The following is a 17,417-nucleotide window of genomic DNA, read 5'->3' on the forward strand; positions in this document are numbered from 1 at the left end:
TTAGCCTGCGAACAGGCTCTCTGTTTGGGGAAAGGGTACAAAAATTGCAAGAAGAGGGAAGGGAAAGGGTGAGAGCCTGTAGACAAACATTTGGGACTGTCATTGCATGGCACCCGCTGTGCATTAGATCCTGATGCAAGCTCCTATTGGCAAGAACACTGACTGTTGACAGGTTTGATCGCTTTTTGGGCGGCAGGTAGCATGCGATTTGATTTAAATAATCGCTGGTAAAAGGGTCTTCTTATCTTTAACGTGGTGTCTTCTGGCACTTAACTGATGCAATCTTAAGTCGCAATGAATGTTCTTGCATGAGACGGCAAATCATCCCGACCAGATACAATAACCGCAGGAAATCAATATGCATGTCACAACCTCTCAGTATGAAATAAGCGGCAAAAAATCACATTTTCTCAACTAAAACTAAACCCTCCAGACCACAATCTACCCGCCACAGAAAAAACTCATTGGAAAAAAAGCAGCATTTTGGCACAAGTTAAAAGTTGTGTGTTGCCTATTACACTGACTTCCTTTTTACATGCAAAATTGATTACATTCCAATGGATCCAAGTGACAGATAACGATCTTGCTGACAGATGATTGGCAATTACAAGACAAGAAGGCAGAATAGCGGTCCCAAATGTTTGTCTACAGGCTCTCACCTTTTCCCTTCCCCCACCTCGAGATTTTTTCACCCTTTCCCCAAACAGAGAGCCTGTTCACAGGCTACTTCTATGTTAGCATCCTACACCAGTCCTGTGGAGGTTGAACTCTTTTTTCTATCCAAACACTTTCTCTTGTTACAATAAATTTGCATGGCTGCTGGCCGCGTGAGTACATGTGCTCTATACATTAATCTTTGGATATTTGCCATTTGCACATCTCCCATAATATACTTTGTTTGCCAACCCCCCCTTCTGCCCCCCCACCACCACCGTAACTTTTTCATAACCTATGGTTTTACCGTAAAATTCCGAAAATAAGCCCCTCCAAATATAAGCCCCCCTGACTCGTAACGCAAAAAAAAACTTCCCTTAAATCGCCCCTCCTCTAGTGGGTATCACAGTCGAGAGAAATTGAAGACGATACTTAGGCAAAATTTTGGGAGGTAAATAAGGTGTATATTGGAGATTTGAAAATGGCGAATTCAAATATTTGCTGGTTTGCGGCTGACTTTACAGGAGTCATGTTGGTACATAGAACAGAAGCATTTCCTTCACTACTGGGAACCTAGCTCCTTTTTTATGCAAATTCTGCGATACAAATTGTCAACAAACATGCATGGCAGCCCAGTCTACAGAGTATGGAAGGTGCACGCACGAGATTGTTTAAACAATATTTATTATTCATTCAAAATATTTCCCCAATTCTGATTGGCTAAAAGCACACGTTTAATTCACCATAACCAGTTACTGATGACCAAATTTGGAAGAATTTTGACTTTAACAAGGAAATGACGTCAAAAATGCAGCGTTTTTGCAGGTTAAGGCACAGTTAACCGAGAAGACCTGGGGACGAGGTTGAGTTGTTTTGGTTGTGAACTTAAAAAAATGGCGGACATTTCACTCGTTTCAAGAGTAAGAACTAGACGAAAAAATAGCTAAAAAGACGGTAAGAACAGCAAGAAGACAACTCGAAGGGCGACATCTGCTATTTGGAGAATATTTCAAAGCTGGACAAACCTAAACGTACACTATCGAAGATGAACTGAACATCGATGGATCAATGGAGGTAAGCATGTTTTAGCTAGGTTTTTAAACTCGGAATTATTTTGAATGAATAATAAAACAGTTATTGAATTTGGCTTTCGTATCATATGAAGAATTATGGAGATCTCGGTGGATGTTTTCCGATAACACCCTCCTCGATCTCCATAATTCTTCATAAGATACTCAGCCTCATTCATTAACTGTTACCGTAATGATTCGATTTAGCGCCCTCCTTCCAATAAGCGCCCCCTTCCAAATAAGCGCAACCCTTCGGATGTGTTTTTGTTAATAAGCGCCCCTATTCTAATAAGCGCCCCCTATTCTAATAATGAACAATTTTTTTAAAAGCAACTGAACTTTCAACAATTTATTACTGTTTCAGTTTCTGTTATTGTTAGTTACCGTAGATAAACTGATGAACATTCACCGTACCGTACATGTATATTTGTTACTGCTAAAATGAACAATTCTTTTAAAAGTAACTGAACTTTCAACAATTTGTTACTGTTACGGTTTCTGTTATTGTTAGTTATTTTAATATTTATTAAAGTTTTGTTTTGAACATTAGGTTGTTTCTCAAAAAATTAAATAAGCGCCCTGTCCCGAATAAGCGCCCTGTCTCGAATAAGCGCCCTCCCTTGAGGTACCAAAAGTAAATAAGCGCCCCGGGCGCTAAATCGAATCATTACGGTAAATAAGTAATAAGGGCCTAAAAACGGCCTTGCACGCGACAGATCTCGTCGAGATCTGGAAAGTTCTGCAGACGGGATGGTAGCCTTGCATGTCCTCTTAATGGAGTTTGAGTCAGGAACAACAAAAACCCGTGTAGTCGTTCAGAAATTTAACTCCTTACATTAATTAAAGGAATGGTAGTCTTTACCAACTTTCCACGCTTTCATGAGAGCCTACCTTTAACATATAATAACGTCCGGGTCAATCCAATGTGTGAACGCTTTGTGAAACTTTGTGAGCTTGTTTCCCGTTGCTGAAGTAGCCCATTTTTAGACATGTACATTAGCCAAACGACGACGAATAAGCCACCAAATGGTTAGCTGTTTAAGCCTCGGTAAAAAGGTTCAATACAAACGGTGAAATCAGTAAAAAGTTGTAGCGCTACACACGCGCGCCATTTTCCAGGCGCCATCTTGGTTTCTTCTAGGTCCCAGGCTTCACTCGGTTAGTGTTAGATAACATCGAGTGAAGCCAGATTGGACACCTTATGAATTTTACACAACGCATTATTTCCATAATGGAACGAGACTGGAATGTAGAATGAGGCTAGAATAGCTGAAGAAACCCAAACTACAGAGCTCCAGTTATGGAGAGAACACAGTAGAGAGTTACGCACTGATCTGCAGTGATTAGGGTTACGTTAAGCACTGAACTGAAAACGGATAGCTTTCAAATATTGTAATGGGGTACGGCATATACCCGGGGGGGGGAGGTACTCCCATACATTACCTATACGAGTATGTGCCGCCCCAAGGGGTCGTGATTTTGAAGCTCCTGATTTAGAATGGGGTATCCATTTCAGAGGCGTTTTCTAGAACGGGGTATAATATTTCGAACGCACGAAAGCTCCACTTTTGTAAGCAGCCATTTGAAAGTATTCAAGGACAAATTGCTTTTAAAAAACGGTTCAATGCGTTAACAAGCAAACTGTTATACTCTTTGTTGCACCCTAGAACGGAGTATAGAAAATTGGCCCATTTCTAGAACGGGGTATCAGTTTTAGGGAGAATTCTAGAACGGGGTATAAAAAATTGGCCCATTTTTAGAACGGGGTATCAATTTTAGGGGAAATTTTTTCTAGAATGGGGTGCCAATTTGAAGTCCCGGGCGGCACATACCCACCCAAAAAATACCCGAGTGCCCCCCCCCCCCCCGGGGGCATATATAAGAACATGTATATTTTAAAAATTACTGGATTTGGCAGCTAGTCCTCGCTGGTGTAGTGGATATGGATGTAGGCTATTAAGCAAGTGACCCGGGTTCAAAGTATCACAGTGGAGTTTTTCTATTTCACTTTTATATTACACAGTAAAGTTGGACTTAAGTTGTTCTTCATGTAATTTTACTGAAAGAAACAATCTGACTTCAGCCGATGTTACCAAATGCTAACCGCTTCACTCAGCGTTAAGAAGTGGGTGGAGTCGGAGAAGTGGTTGAAGGGCTTCCAAGGTTCCATATTATTTTTATGCTAAGCTGAGGACCTCAGGGCCCAGAAAATTATTTTAGAACTGCAACTGCACAGAATCCATATTATTATCAAGGAAATAAGAAGTTTCCTTACTTATCTGAGGACCATTTTAAGACTTGCCTTTTCTGCAGAAGTCAAAATAAATAAAAGGGTTCAAGATTCCAAAAGTGCTAGGCTCTCAGAAAATAAAACAAGCTTCCCTGCTAGCAGAGGCTTCTTACGGAGTTGTGAAAAGCATTGCCCTTGCTTCTCTCAGTAAACACATTCAATAAATACAAGTACAATATTCCGTTAACTCTGTAAATTTTATTTTAAACTACAGAGAATCTTAGGGTATGCCAACACATAACTTGCATAATGTATTATCAGTTTTAAGTTGACAATTTAAATTATTCGCTGATAGCAATAAACTGCTTAGAATACGAAGCTACATGTACTGCTGGTAGCAGCCGAAACCACCAAAATCCTTGAACCATTAATACATTTACAAAATTAATACTGTCATCATCACTTCATCTAAAACAGCTTTCTAGAATGCTAAATAAAAAAACTTGAAAAAATATTTAATATTTGGGCACTCAATTCCTTTAAGAAACAGTTTTTTTATATATACTTTGAAGGCCTGTTTATACGAGGCCAACAGGCCTAATAAGGTGCTTGCCCACTCTACTAAACTGGCTTGGCTCATGCATTATTTCCTCATAAAATGTTTGTAGTATTACGTCAAAAGGCGGGCTGGCCTGCTTGCCAAGATCTGGGTTTTAGCAACCAAGTTCTTAGCCTGCAAGCAAGTTCTCCTATTTGGGCCAGCGAAGCCAGCCTCGCAAGAATGCGCAAGCAAGGAGCAGAGGAAAGGAGATTGCCCTCGCTCGCATGTTCTCGCGAGACTCGCTTCACTTGCCCAAATAGGAGAGCCTGCTCGCAGGCTACCAAGACCTCATTTCAAGCAACCAAGATTTAAAAATAGGGCCAGCCCACCCTCTTATACAAACATATCAAAGCCTAACAGTTCTTACTTAATAAACAGCCCTCACAAGATACTCATGTAGTAATTTGCCCCTACTTGCCACTAATTTCAGCCTGGAATACCATTAGGAAAAAAAAACCTTTTTTTTGCTCTTTCTACTAGTAAAACTATTTTGCAACATTTTTATGGCAATAATTTTGTTTTCTTTAAAATAATTTGACATTTGAATGAAATTCTTTGATGATACCATATTTCTGGCAACTCCATAAAATATAATGAAACAGTTTAACATCTATGTAATCCTTTACTTTCTAAATGTAACAAGGCTAAATTTCAAAACATCAGATGTATTATTGATAAAGTTCACTCCTTAAGTCCCTATATCCACATAAAAATTCTCCAGACTGGTCTCCATACACTTCCTTGAAGAAAATTTGATTAAAAGATTAGAGCATTTTCTCTTTGGTGATCACTTCATTAATACTCAAGACCTTTAGGATCATTATACGTTTCTGGGAAACTGCCCTCCTACCCCTCCCCTAAACCAACATTTTGCCTAAGTGAGAAGTAGGTGTTAATGTTGGCTTAGGGGAGGGGTAGGTGGACAGGTAAAGTATGAATGTTATTTGGAGAAAGATGGTATTAGCCATTTCTTGGGACTCAAAGGGTTACACCTCTGATTAACTGGAATTTTTGAGCTACAGTGTACCTGGCCTAGCAAACGTGAGATTCAAGGTGAGAAATTTTCAAGTAAATGGAAAACTTGGTCAGGTGGTAAAAAATTCACATTTGCCGATTGCTTTAAACCCAATGCTTAATCTCTCTATCATCATGAAGATCCAAGGAATTGATGAAAAATTTTTTCTATTCAAGTGTTGAAAAAGAACCTTTCAAAAAGATCTGCTATTCTTTCCTAGAGAAAGAGTAACACTTGTTTGCACTGTAAGTATTGAGTAACATAACACACATGCAGTTACTGTCATTTGCATCTATGTGTAGAGGAAAAACATGTTCTTGTTCATCCCATTCAAACTTCTAATTGATGACACTAAAGTGTGTAATCCTTACAGTCAACTCTCTCTAAGATGGACACCTTTGGGACAGGCACTAAGCGTCTGTCTTAGAGAGGTGTCCGTCTTATAGAGAGTCAAATAAAGGGAGTAAAGAAAGGCAGGGACCAACTCTAAGTGTCCGTTTTACAGAGGTGTCCATCTTATAGAGGTGTCCATTAAGAGAGATTCGACTGTACTGCCAATCAGAACATTAGGAAGTTTTGTTGTCTCATTCCCTCACATGGATGAAAAGGACAGTATCCTAAAATGTGGGCCTGACCATTTTCGATGTGTCACCAAAATTCAACTTAACACTGAGGCTCAGGGGCCAAACACAATACAAATAACTTTACAGCTAAAGAGGGTGATGACATCTATTGTCTTTGCTATCTTTTAATACAAATAAAGATAAAACTTGAAAGGAGCCCTGTCTTCTGAACTTGTGAAATCCAAGAAGTCTAGCATGATTTCTATGAAAAAAACTACTTGGCCAGGAGCAAAGAGTTATGCACAAGGGCTGACCAGGCACTGCTAAAGCACAGCTTTGTTTATTTATATAAGACAATGAGACAATGCTTACCAATATTATGGTAATACGGTTGAGTTCCATAGTATAGTTGTATCTTGCTTGGTTTCAGGAGAGATATGATTATGTTAAGACAGGTGTTTCTTACACCTTAAATTCCTTGTTACAATGATGTAAAAGAATACTTTGAAAGCCAAATGTTTGATCTTAAATCTGTTACCATATAGTGATGTTATGTAGTCCTTCCTTCTTAATCATTGTTTATACCATTTGCCAAACGCTTTGATGGCGGAATCAGATGAGTTGGCAATTTATCAGGTACGTCATCGTCATCAAGCTTGATTTTAATCAAGTACATTGCCAGCGCAAATTCATCTTCGTCCAACTGCCCATCACGATCAATGTCTGAGAGGGTCCATATTTTACCCAGTACCGTGTTTTGGAGTTTTGACTTGACCATCTCTCTCTTTGCAACGGCACCGGAGATCTTTCCATTCTTTGGACCCAAGCTTTTAAACAGTCTGTCATACTCGTCTTTGAAATCTTCCACCACCCATTTATCTGACTCAGCGCCAAAAGCAGCTCCCTGGCAAGCCCCAGAAGCAAATGGATTATTGGTGGAATGGCTAACGGAGAATGCGCCACCCCTGACAGATGCCTCACTGCCATAGCTGCTGTCCTTCTCTAATGGTATCATAGCCATAAGTCGCGGAATGTCATTGGCCAACATTCGGTCAAGGGACTCAATCAGCTTAGGTCTCAATGGCTGAAACTTTGAGAAGTCATACGTTCGCAACTGCTCTTTGAATTTCAACACGGAAGGGAAATCCCCTGGGGAGATGTTGTGCTCTTTCTGGATCTTCATGTAAACCTCAGAGAGCTTGTTCAGTAGTTGCTCCTTCTTCTTCTCTTTGCCAAAAACAGAAGGCATTTGGTTTTTAAGCTCTGCAATAACGTAAGCATGGACCTAAAAAGATAAAACCCAAAAGCCTTTTAGCTAAGAACCAAAAAACAATGAGCCATAAAAAAAATGGGTAACAATTCCACACTCTTTGAACTACAAAAAAATGCACTTAATTGTGATCGTGTGGCAAATAAATACAAATACAAATATTTTTCTCTCATCAAGCAGCAAAACACTTGACAAATGTGGTTGTGTGGTACACTACAACTTGATACGGACTGGCTGGTATCAGTATTTACAACCAGGTTATATCGTATTGTGCACCAGTGTGAATAAAAATAATGATCATGATCAACATCATCATCATCATTGTTACCATTACATCTCCTAGCTTGAGTTGGGATACCAGGTTAAAAATGACTGGTATAAAACTGGAGCTTATGACTGATGTGGATATGTTCCAATTTATTGAAAACGGGATGAAAGGTGGAATTTCCTACATTGCTCTAAAGTACTAATTGGGGACACTATTTCAATGTCTCCTACTGTTAAATGGTCATCTGACTCACACAAAGGTCTAACCATTTGCAGGGCAAAGGCAATACCTTTATTTTCCAGTTATTTTAAGACCCTTAGTATTTGTCAGGCCCTAGAAGTCAAGCGCTCTACCACAAGTGTAAAAATATCAGCTTTTCATCCGGTGAGCCCTAAATGAAACCATAATTTCCTTAATTCAGACCCAAAGTGAAACAATGACCATTCCTTTCACTTTTATAACGGCATTTCCTTCTCCCCCAGTATTTACCGGTGAATAAAATATACCTGCCAAGTGTCACGCCTAAGGCGCCATTGTCACACCTGCGGATCAAAAACTTCAATCTCACGCCTACTCACGCCTGTGTTCCAACTTCTCATGCCTTAATCATTAAAAGAAACTGGAACCAATTAGAGAAAAGAAAAGTCCACGTGAATGATTGGCTTTCTCTGTGAGCCCATGCTTTCTCTGAATTCTCTTACTTTAGCGGGGAAAAGTCGCTTCACATGAGGTCGTATTCCTTCATGTTCCTAGGTTCACGTTAGATGGAACTTCACATGAGGTCGTATTCCTTATTGTTCCCATGTTCACGTTAGATGGAACTCTTCAGAACATATCGGGAACATCTTCAGATATTAGGGAGCTTAAGCAGCGACGTTTTTGAGCTATGCACGTCAACCGGAAGTGAGCCGTTTTCTCTTTTAGTAAGCCTTGCCGCTACCGTATTTGTATTGCCAAGTGTCTTAATTCTTATAGAGACAATCTGCCTAAAAATTTGTTCAAAATCACGGCTCACGAGTGCAAAAAGTCCATTTCCGGTTGACGTACGTCGCTCAAAAACGTCGCTGCTTAAGCTCCCTAATAACCGACCCCTACGAAAAATCCTGGCACTCTCAGGAAAAAAACGTCATGCCTATAAATTAAAAGTTGGCAGGTATAATATAAGGGAGAATTTCGTTTTAGATCACGTGTCACTTGGGGCCTTCCTTATACCGACACTCATCCACGATGACATAACTAAACTTTTGAAAAAGAATGTTTCCTTGTAGGTCAGTTATTCAGAAAATTCCCAAAAGGACCTGTTGACCTACAAGAAATCACTAAGATTACATGTTAAGTTAATCTCAATCAATGGACTAAAATAGAATACTTACCTTAGCTAAGCGAGCTCTCTTGATAAAATCATTCAGCTTTCTGAGTGCAGCGTTCCTGGGAAGTGTTTGGATATCACTGAAAAGATCATTGGCCTCGTACTCAAACAGCTTACGATTTTCATCATTCTGCAGCGGCTGATCCCAGAAGGATCCCAAAAACACACGGGCAACTTCTGGGGTGTTTATAACTTTGCCCAAAGACCACATCAACGCACCATATACTCTCATCAGCTGTTGTGTTGTGACCATGTCAGCTTTGTTAAGCACGATTCGAATTTTGTCATCGTAGTCGCGAAGTACTTGGATTCCTCGCTGAAATTCGTCGGAAATGTCAAGTTTATGAGCGTCGAAGAGCAAAATTATCCGATCGCAGCGCTCAGCGAACCACTTTAATATGCCCGTGAAGTCATATCCTCGTGCGACACTTTGCTTTTCTCCGGACAAGATACCAGGCGTGTCGATTATGGTAATGCTTTCAAGAACGGCGCTGGGGAGCTCAGAGCAGCAAAACCTGTTTAGAAAAGCATTCCCAAACGAGCTGAGAGTACGGAATGGCTTCTGAGGATCCACAATCAACGCATTTCCCGGTATTACTTGATCATTCTCGCCATGCATAACAGCAATGAAACTGTCCGTTGTTGGTTCGGGACCGATTCTTAGGCCCGGAAACTCTCGCTCTAACAGATAGCGAATGAACGTTGTCTTACCCGTTGAATACTGGCCAACTAACAAAACCATGGGTTTTGCCACAAAATCGGGGTCAGACATAACCGGCGAGTGAAATTCATTGAAGAGATAGGCTTCTTCAAGCGGTTTCAACACTTTGTAGTACATTTTTCGCAGGCCGTCCACGACCGAGTTGAACACTTGAGGGTTTTTCTGTGCGTCATTCTTTTTCATCCACGAGAACATGGTGAAAATATGTTAAATGCAGAAGTTGTGATAACCTTTTTCTCAGACACGAGGAAATCAACAGCAAGCGTGTCACAATGTGAAAGACTCGCCACCCAGTCCTTCGTTTACGATCACTTCACAACATCTGAACGCATGCGTACTAACGTTCTCGGAAATGCGGCTTGGGATGTGACGTCATTGAAATCTATTTATAGATCTGATTTCTTTGAGGACGGAAAAGCATCACAAACGCTCATCTCTAAACCTGGAATTACGGCGATAACACGAATTTTATCAAGTCAATACAAAAAACTTTAATTCTAACAAATCTTACCAAAAGATCTGGGCGACAGAATGCGAACTAAGAATTTTTTTCTGCTTTCATGTCATTACCTAAGAAACCATTAAGTTATCCCAATGATCTGCAAAAAATATGTTGATCGTACTTGTATTACACTAATAAAAACGTGAATTTAAACTTCTAAAAGGGCAGCGTCAAGTGTTTAATGGCCGGAAATGAAACAAGCTAACAGTATTATGCTTAATACAAAAAAGAACTGTTAAAAAGTGACTTGCTGGTTTGAATAACGGAAAGGTAAGCAAGGAACTCGGGTCAATGATTCATGTTTTACAGTGTCAATGATTCATGGCTAAAATTAGACGAAATTCACTGATTATGCCTGGCTTGTGAAACTATTAAAAATTTGAATTGATTTTTTTCTCTTGGTCTGACTGTTATTAGGGGAGGGCCGGGTTTACGACACGATAGAATTGTTTTGAGCAAAGACTTGCGTACTTTCTTCTGATGTTGCTTCTATCCACAGATGACAACAGTCTCATTCAAAGTCAGGGGGTATGGTGTTGGAAATGCAGACTTCCTGTTATGGAACAAGTACGAATGAAATGGAAAATATTGCCTAATGGGACACCCAATCTCCTGATAATCTCAATCGTAAGATCTTATAATTCTATCCTTTGTCGCTCCCTTGGATCCATATGCCAAGGTTTTATGAGCCCGCGAGACTGGGCACTTCAGCCAAATCCTTGTTTTCGGTAAAACCGCTGGACGCCACAACCTGGTTGAGGTCGTTGCTATCTAAGGACTTCCTCTTATGATTGTCCGGGGCGGGACCGGTCTCTCGTGCTTACGTCCAAGGGGCTTGCCAGGACGATGCAAAAGATATGGTTTTTAAGCAGTTACGCCTTCTGGTAGAGGATGTTTGTTTCAAGTAAAATTGCGGAGAAGCACTTAAAGCTTCCCGGATATTCTTCATTAACAGAATATTTGTCAAAGCCGTCATTCAACAACTCTATACCTAAAACGAAAATACCGCAAAATTCCGAAATTAAAAATAAGCCCCGGGGCTTATATTTTTCAAAGGCCCTTTATGAGGGGCTTATATTCGGAGGTGCTTATCTACAGAGGGAGATTTGCGTTTCAAAATCGATTGGGCTAGCCCTATAGTTGGAAGTAAATTTACCATTTTTGCTTTGTTTTACTTTGTATTTGAGAAATTGCACCTATTTTTTGTTCAAATTGCAGACCGCGAGCATGATGTCTTTCTTCTTTCCTCAGTCTCAGAGCCACACACTGCGAGCAGAAATTAAACTGTGAAAGGATTGAACCCAGGAGTCATTTCAAAAGTAGGTCGAGTTTGATCGTCCGGGTGAACGTAGTCCTGAATAGGACTGTTGTTGTTGACAGTGACTGACGTTTCGACAATTTTTTTTCTGTGCGGTAGTCATCTTCAGAGTCAAACAAACTGCTGACAAGTATCCGGAGGAGCCCATGAAAATGGTTTTGAGAGACCTTTACGAGAACGATATTATCAAAAAATAGACAACCAGGAAAGCTCCTTTTTTCACCAGAAAAGTTAACACGGTATTTTTATTATTGAAGGAGTTTAAGCCCTCTTCTGATCGCAAAATAAAACGTCTGTCACTGTTTAATAACTTGTTTCAAGAGCCATAATAGGACAGAGAGGGACACTCAGGGCGTTGGCCGGGATATCTTAATCCCAAAAAAGTTATTTTTAGAACTATGCGGACCACGCGGAAACAGTTTCCGGTAAACTGATTGACTTCCGGAAGACTCGCTTTCACGATTCAGCGCGCGAAAGCGAGGCGGCGTCAACAAATAAAAAAAATGGCGGCACAAGTGGAGGGACGATGTGGAGTTGATAACTTGTCCTTCTTCAACGAAGAACCTACCATAGAAACTGGTTAAAACTTTAACAAAAAAGGGTCCTTTACAAGCAACGTTAGAAATCGGTTAAAGCGACCCCGTGACCATCGTTTTTGTTTGAACAGCTGGAAAGAGGACAAGTAGCATTGCGGCCCGGATAAGCGTTACCGTTTAAGTGACCATGTGGACGTATTTTCTATTGAAAGAGGAAGAAAAAGAACGTTTAAAGGTTTCCAGTATTTTTGTCAAGGACATGACCGGGAAGGCGGGAATCTTGTGGAACACACCTTTTCCTGCTTGACTGATATTTTGTTCCGCACTTCACATTGGACGATTAGCAATTATTCTTTATTGAACACGAGGTTAATAGCGGAATATTCGCGGCGAGGTTAATATTCGGTAAACAATAGGTTTGATCTTTACAGAATTTTCAAACATTGCAAATCAAATAGGAAACAATAGCCTAATGGGTTACATGGAATCGCCAGAAGTTTAAATTCAGCTGTAAATTGTACTTCCAAACCTATTAAAGAAGAAAAGTAGCGCTTTGTTTTCATCCGTCGACTCGCCAAGTTAGGGAAAAAGGTATTTTGTGCAGCTAATTTGTGTTGTTCTTCGTTAGTGCAGATAATGGTGGCCCGGTTGCTCGAGGTAAGGAGCCGTTTCTCTGTAGTTTTCTCTGTCCTGATTAATTTATAACTGAAATCTCGAGATTTCGTTAAGATTTGCTTTCATTTTTTTCCTCATAAGTCAGTTGAATTTGATGTCGGGGGAAAATTTGTCTTTAAATGTTGAGTTTACACACCTCTTCTACTCGATTAAACTGTAATTGTCAACATTCCATCGAGCAAAAAATACTGCTAAAGTTAATCTGAAAACGGTCTTTTGCAACTTTGAAGTCCTTTCATACCTTCAAAAAATGGACCCTAGAATTTAATTTTGCCGAATTCCAAAGGTTCTTACTCTAAAAAAATTGGCAAAACAACGAGCTCACGAATTATTTACTCGCGAGGCTAAAACACTACAAAGATCACTGAGTGTGTATCCTGAAACCGATTTTTGCTTGTAAAAGCTTTATTTGTGAAAGGTTATTTGTGTTTTTCATGTTGCAAACGGTGTTGAAATAAATACGACAGTATGATAATCTCATCTGGAGTTTATTTACTTTATGTGGTTTTACCAAGCCTCATAGTTTTCTCATAGACCTGTAATAATTAACCTTTACAGATCCTGCACCACAATGTATAGGTAAGATTTCCATACAACCCCAAACATTTGTTATGTGTGTTAAATAATATAAGCTTGCTGCATGGATAACAAATGTAGAGGTTTGGATGCATAGGACCTTTTGATGTTGTGTTTGCCACTTGTAGATCCAGCAAGTTTTGTCTACTTTTGTAGGCACTCATGGTTTTAGGTGTCGGCTGGTGAATGTAGTCTTTTCTTTTTTTCTCTATAGAAAGCACTCAGAAGTGTTAAGAATACAAACCACTGCAATACGTTCAAGCTCTGTATAGCTTTTTGTTTATAATTATGTCTTATTTCTTGAACCTCCCCTCCTCAGTGAAAGGCTAATTAACTCATTTTCTACATTGTGTGGTGAAACCTGTATTATGCAGACCCCATATTAAGCAGACACCCTGTATTCAGCAGTCGAATAGCTCAAAATGTGGCAAAACGTTTCTTTCCATAATTTAAGAAAATCAAACCTGTATTTAGTGGATATCTCCGATAAGCAGAGAGCAGCAAATTTTGTGTGGATGTCTGCCTTATTCTAATTATACAAGTTTTTCTTTTTTATTTATAACAACCTCATATGCATAAAAATTGATGGTAAAAAGAAGGATGAGTGAGGGTGCAAAGAGAGAAGAACTGAGTCCTTATGCCAGGCTGGCTCCCCCCTGAAGGTATAATATAAAATACTACATGTAAAGGTTTCATAAAACTGGTACATCATTTTTATGTTGTATGTCTTTTAGATTGTGAGCAGTCTCTCTTCAGCTCAAAAATCTGTAAGCGAGAGTATTTGAGCAGCGAAGTCCCATGAGTTGTGAGGGTGCAAATTCGAATACACTTCTCAAATACTCTCCCTTACAGATTCTGGAGCAAAAGAGAGACTGCTTGCAGTCTATATGTCTTTCAGTGTCTGCAAACTTTTCTGTTGTTTTCTGACAGGTTGAATTAAAGGAACAATACTACTAGCAATCATGAATTATCTTTTAAGTTGTCTGGATGACCTTGCCACGGAATTAATAGTGGGGAAAGTAATGTACAGGCTTAACAAACAGTGCAAGTTCTATATTTTGGGGCAAGGGAGCACTTATTTATTTATTCATTAATTTTTTTTTAAACTTTTGTTAAACTATGTGGCTGCCAAAGCATTTGGGATTTGAAATTTGAGGAGTACTGGGAAGAGTGTGACCAACTGAGTGACACACATGTTATTGTACACAATACATTAATATTAATTTGTCTCCTTCTAGATGCTTTCCTTGACATTGCCTCTTTCAAGCCATGGCATGAATAGATACATTGATTCAGTCACACACACTGTTTTATTGTTCCAGAATGTCTCTCTCAATGCAACCCATGCAGATGCATGAATTGATTAACTCACCAATAAAAGAAACTTGACCTAATTAAGAGGTCAAGGTGTGACCAAAGGAAGTTCTTATTGATTTTTATTTTAATTTGATACTGCCATTTTTAACTTAAAGCCTTCCTCAATAAGGTCATATGCTCAATACTGATCAGCTTAACTGATAATAACAGCCTAAATCTCCTGTGATGTCTTAGTGGTTGCACGAGGCCTACCCTGATCAATCATAATGTGCAGGCCAACATGTTTATTAGATTATTTAAAGGGAAAGATTGGGGTGTCACGGTGCAGGATGCCTTAAAAGCAAAAGATTGCACAAACTTGCTCTGCCTGTAGACTCGGCTTTAACAGCATTAGAATGCAACATTAATATTAATAAAGTCAACGTTTAAACATGTTGAAATGCAAAAAGGTGCTCACTTTACTATTGTTTGTACTATACTTCTGATTTATACTTTGAGAGCTTTCTACAACGAAAAAAAAAAACCACTACATTCAGCAGCCAACACCTAAGTGCTTACTAAAATAGAGAAAACTTGCTGGATCAATAAGTGGCAAACACAACATCAAAAGGTCCTATGCATTCATGAATGCCTGAAGCTTGAATTATGCTGTGGTACGATTTGCAGTCAAACCCCTACATTTATTATACATGCAGCAAGCTTATAAACAATTATTGGATGAGGGTTTTGTGATATCCGGAATAATCAGGGTCGAGGTAAGTGTTATCGGCTGAGGCTGATATCACTAACCGAGACCTTGATTATTCCGGATATCACAAAAACCGAATCTAATAAATGTTTTATTATACTTTATCTTCAAGTAATTTCTCAATTTCTTGCTGGGTCGATGAAGTGAATCGAGAAGCCATTCTTACTTCACTGTCCGCGAACTTGACATTGCTGTCTGTGCACTTGACATTGCTCTTGGAAATCATGCATTGCGCTTGCAACCTACAGATTATTCACTAATCTGTAGGTACAGATTAGTAAATAATCTGTAGGTTGCGCTGTTTCTCAGAATTAACTGTAGGCTTTTAGCCAATGAGAAGACAGATGGTGACTACAATGTATAATAATATTATTTAACACACATAAGAAATGTTTGGGGTTGTATGGAAATGTTACCTACACATTGTGGTGCAGGATCTGTAAAGGTTAATTATTACAGGTCTATGAGAAAACTATGAGGCTTGGTAAAACCACATAAAGTAAATAAACTCCAGATGAGATTATCATACTGTCGTATTTATTTCAACACCGTTTGCAACATGAAAAAACACAAATTACCTTACACAAATAAAGCTTTTACAAGCAAAAATCGTTTTCAGGATACACACTCAGTGGTCTTTGTAGTGTTTTAGACTCGCGAGTAACTAATGCGTTAGATCGGTTTTTTTTAGAGTAAGAACCTTCAGAATTCGGCAAAATCCTAGGGTCCATTTTTTTGAAGGTAAGAAAAGACTTCAAAGTATTCAAAAGAGCGTTTTCCGTTTAACTTTACTGAGCAGTATTTTTCGCTCGATGGAATGTTGACAATTACAGTTTAATTGAATAGAAGAGATGGTTTTGTAAACTCAACGTTTCCTTCAAAGGCGGATTTTCCCCAGAAATCAAATTCAACTTATGACAAAAAAAATAAAAGAAAATCTTTACGAAATTGTCAAGAAAAGTACGGAGAAACGGCGCCTTACCTCGAGCAACCGGGCCACCATTGTCTGCACTTATTAAAGAACAACACAAGCTGCACAAGAACCCTTTCCCCGACTTGGCGAGTCGACAGATGAAAACAAAGCTCTTCTTTTCTTCACGGGCTGGGAAGCAGAATTTAAAGTTCTGGCGATTCCATATAACCCATTAGGCCATTGTTTGCGAAATGCGATTTGATTTGCAATGTTTGAAAATTCTGTAAAGGTCAAACTTTTGCACATACCGATTTTCACACATGAATTGATCCGTCAAAACCGTCAATCAAATTGAACTTAAATGGTCTCCTTACTGATTTTTAATCTTGGTGAACAGTGGCTTTAGGAAAATCAACCTCGCCGCGAATATTCCGCTTTCTATTCACCTCGGGTTCAAGAATATTAAAGTGCTTAATTGTTAATTGTCCAATGTGAAGCGCGGTACAAAATATCAGTCAAAGCAGGAAATGGTGTTTTCCACATGATCCCTGGTCATGTCCTTGACAAAAACACTGGAAACCTTTATACGTTCTTTTCCTTCCTCTTTCCACATGGTCGCTTGTACGGTCGTCTTTGTAGTACCCGCGTGTTTTGTGAGTAACGCTTATCCGGGCCGCAATGCTACTTGTCCTCTTTCCAGCTGTTCAAACAAAAACGATGGTCACGCGGTCGCTTTAACCGATTTCTACCGTTTCTTGTAAAGGATCCGTTTGTGTAGAAGTTTTAACCAGTTTCTATGGTAGGTTCGTCGTTGGAGAAGGACAATTTATCAAGTACACACCCTCCACACCATCCCTCCACTTAGGCAGTCATTTTATTCATTTATTGACCCGGCCTCGCTTTGGCGCTGAATCCTCCGGAAGTCAACCAGGTTACCGGAAACTGTTTCCGCATGGTCCGCATAGTTCTAAAAATAACTTTTTTGGGATTAAGATATCCCAAAGGCGTGACTGGGAGTGTCCCTCTCTGTCCTATTATGGCTCTTGCTTGTTTGTATACAACATTTTCGCT

The 17,417-nt window shown here is 39.5% G+C and overlaps 1 protein-coding gene across 1 annotated transcript; it reads right to left on the reverse strand.

Moving 5' to 3' along the window:
• Positions 1-4,192: 4,192 nt before the first annotated feature.
• Positions 4,193-10,098, reverse strand: LOC140924151 (EH domain-containing protein 1-like). Its single transcript, XM_073374180.1, has 2 exons — positions 9,045-10,098; positions 4,193-7,418 (listed from the first exon to the last, which is right to left on the reverse strand). Exons 1-2 carry the CDS (start codon positions 9,954-9,956, stop codon positions 6,702-6,704), a joined length of 1,629 nt encoding a protein of 542 aa, XP_073230281.1. The 5' UTR covers positions 9,957-10,098; the 3' UTR covers positions 4,193-6,701.
• Between the last annotated feature and the right edge of the window lie 7,319 nt (positions 10,099-17,417).

The sequence above is a fragment of the Porites lutea genome, chromosome 14, assembly GCF_958299795.1.
Source record: "Porites lutea chromosome 14, jaPorLute2.1, whole genome shotgun sequence".
In the NCBI taxonomy this organism is placed as follows: Eukaryota; Metazoa; Cnidaria; class Anthozoa; order Scleractinia; family Poritidae; genus Porites; species Porites lutea.

What these genes read in the sequence shown, in the direction of transcription:
- LOC140924151 (XM_073374180.1), bottom strand. Translation starts at nt 9,956, where the DNA reads ATGTTCTCGTGGATGAAAAAGAATGACGCACAGAAAAACCCTCAAGTG. An exon ending in AGAGAGCTCGCTTAGCTAAG is followed by an intron (nt 7,419 to 9,044) that starts GTAAGTATTCTA and finishes TTATCTTTTTAG; the next exon opens with GTCCATGCTTACGTTATTGC.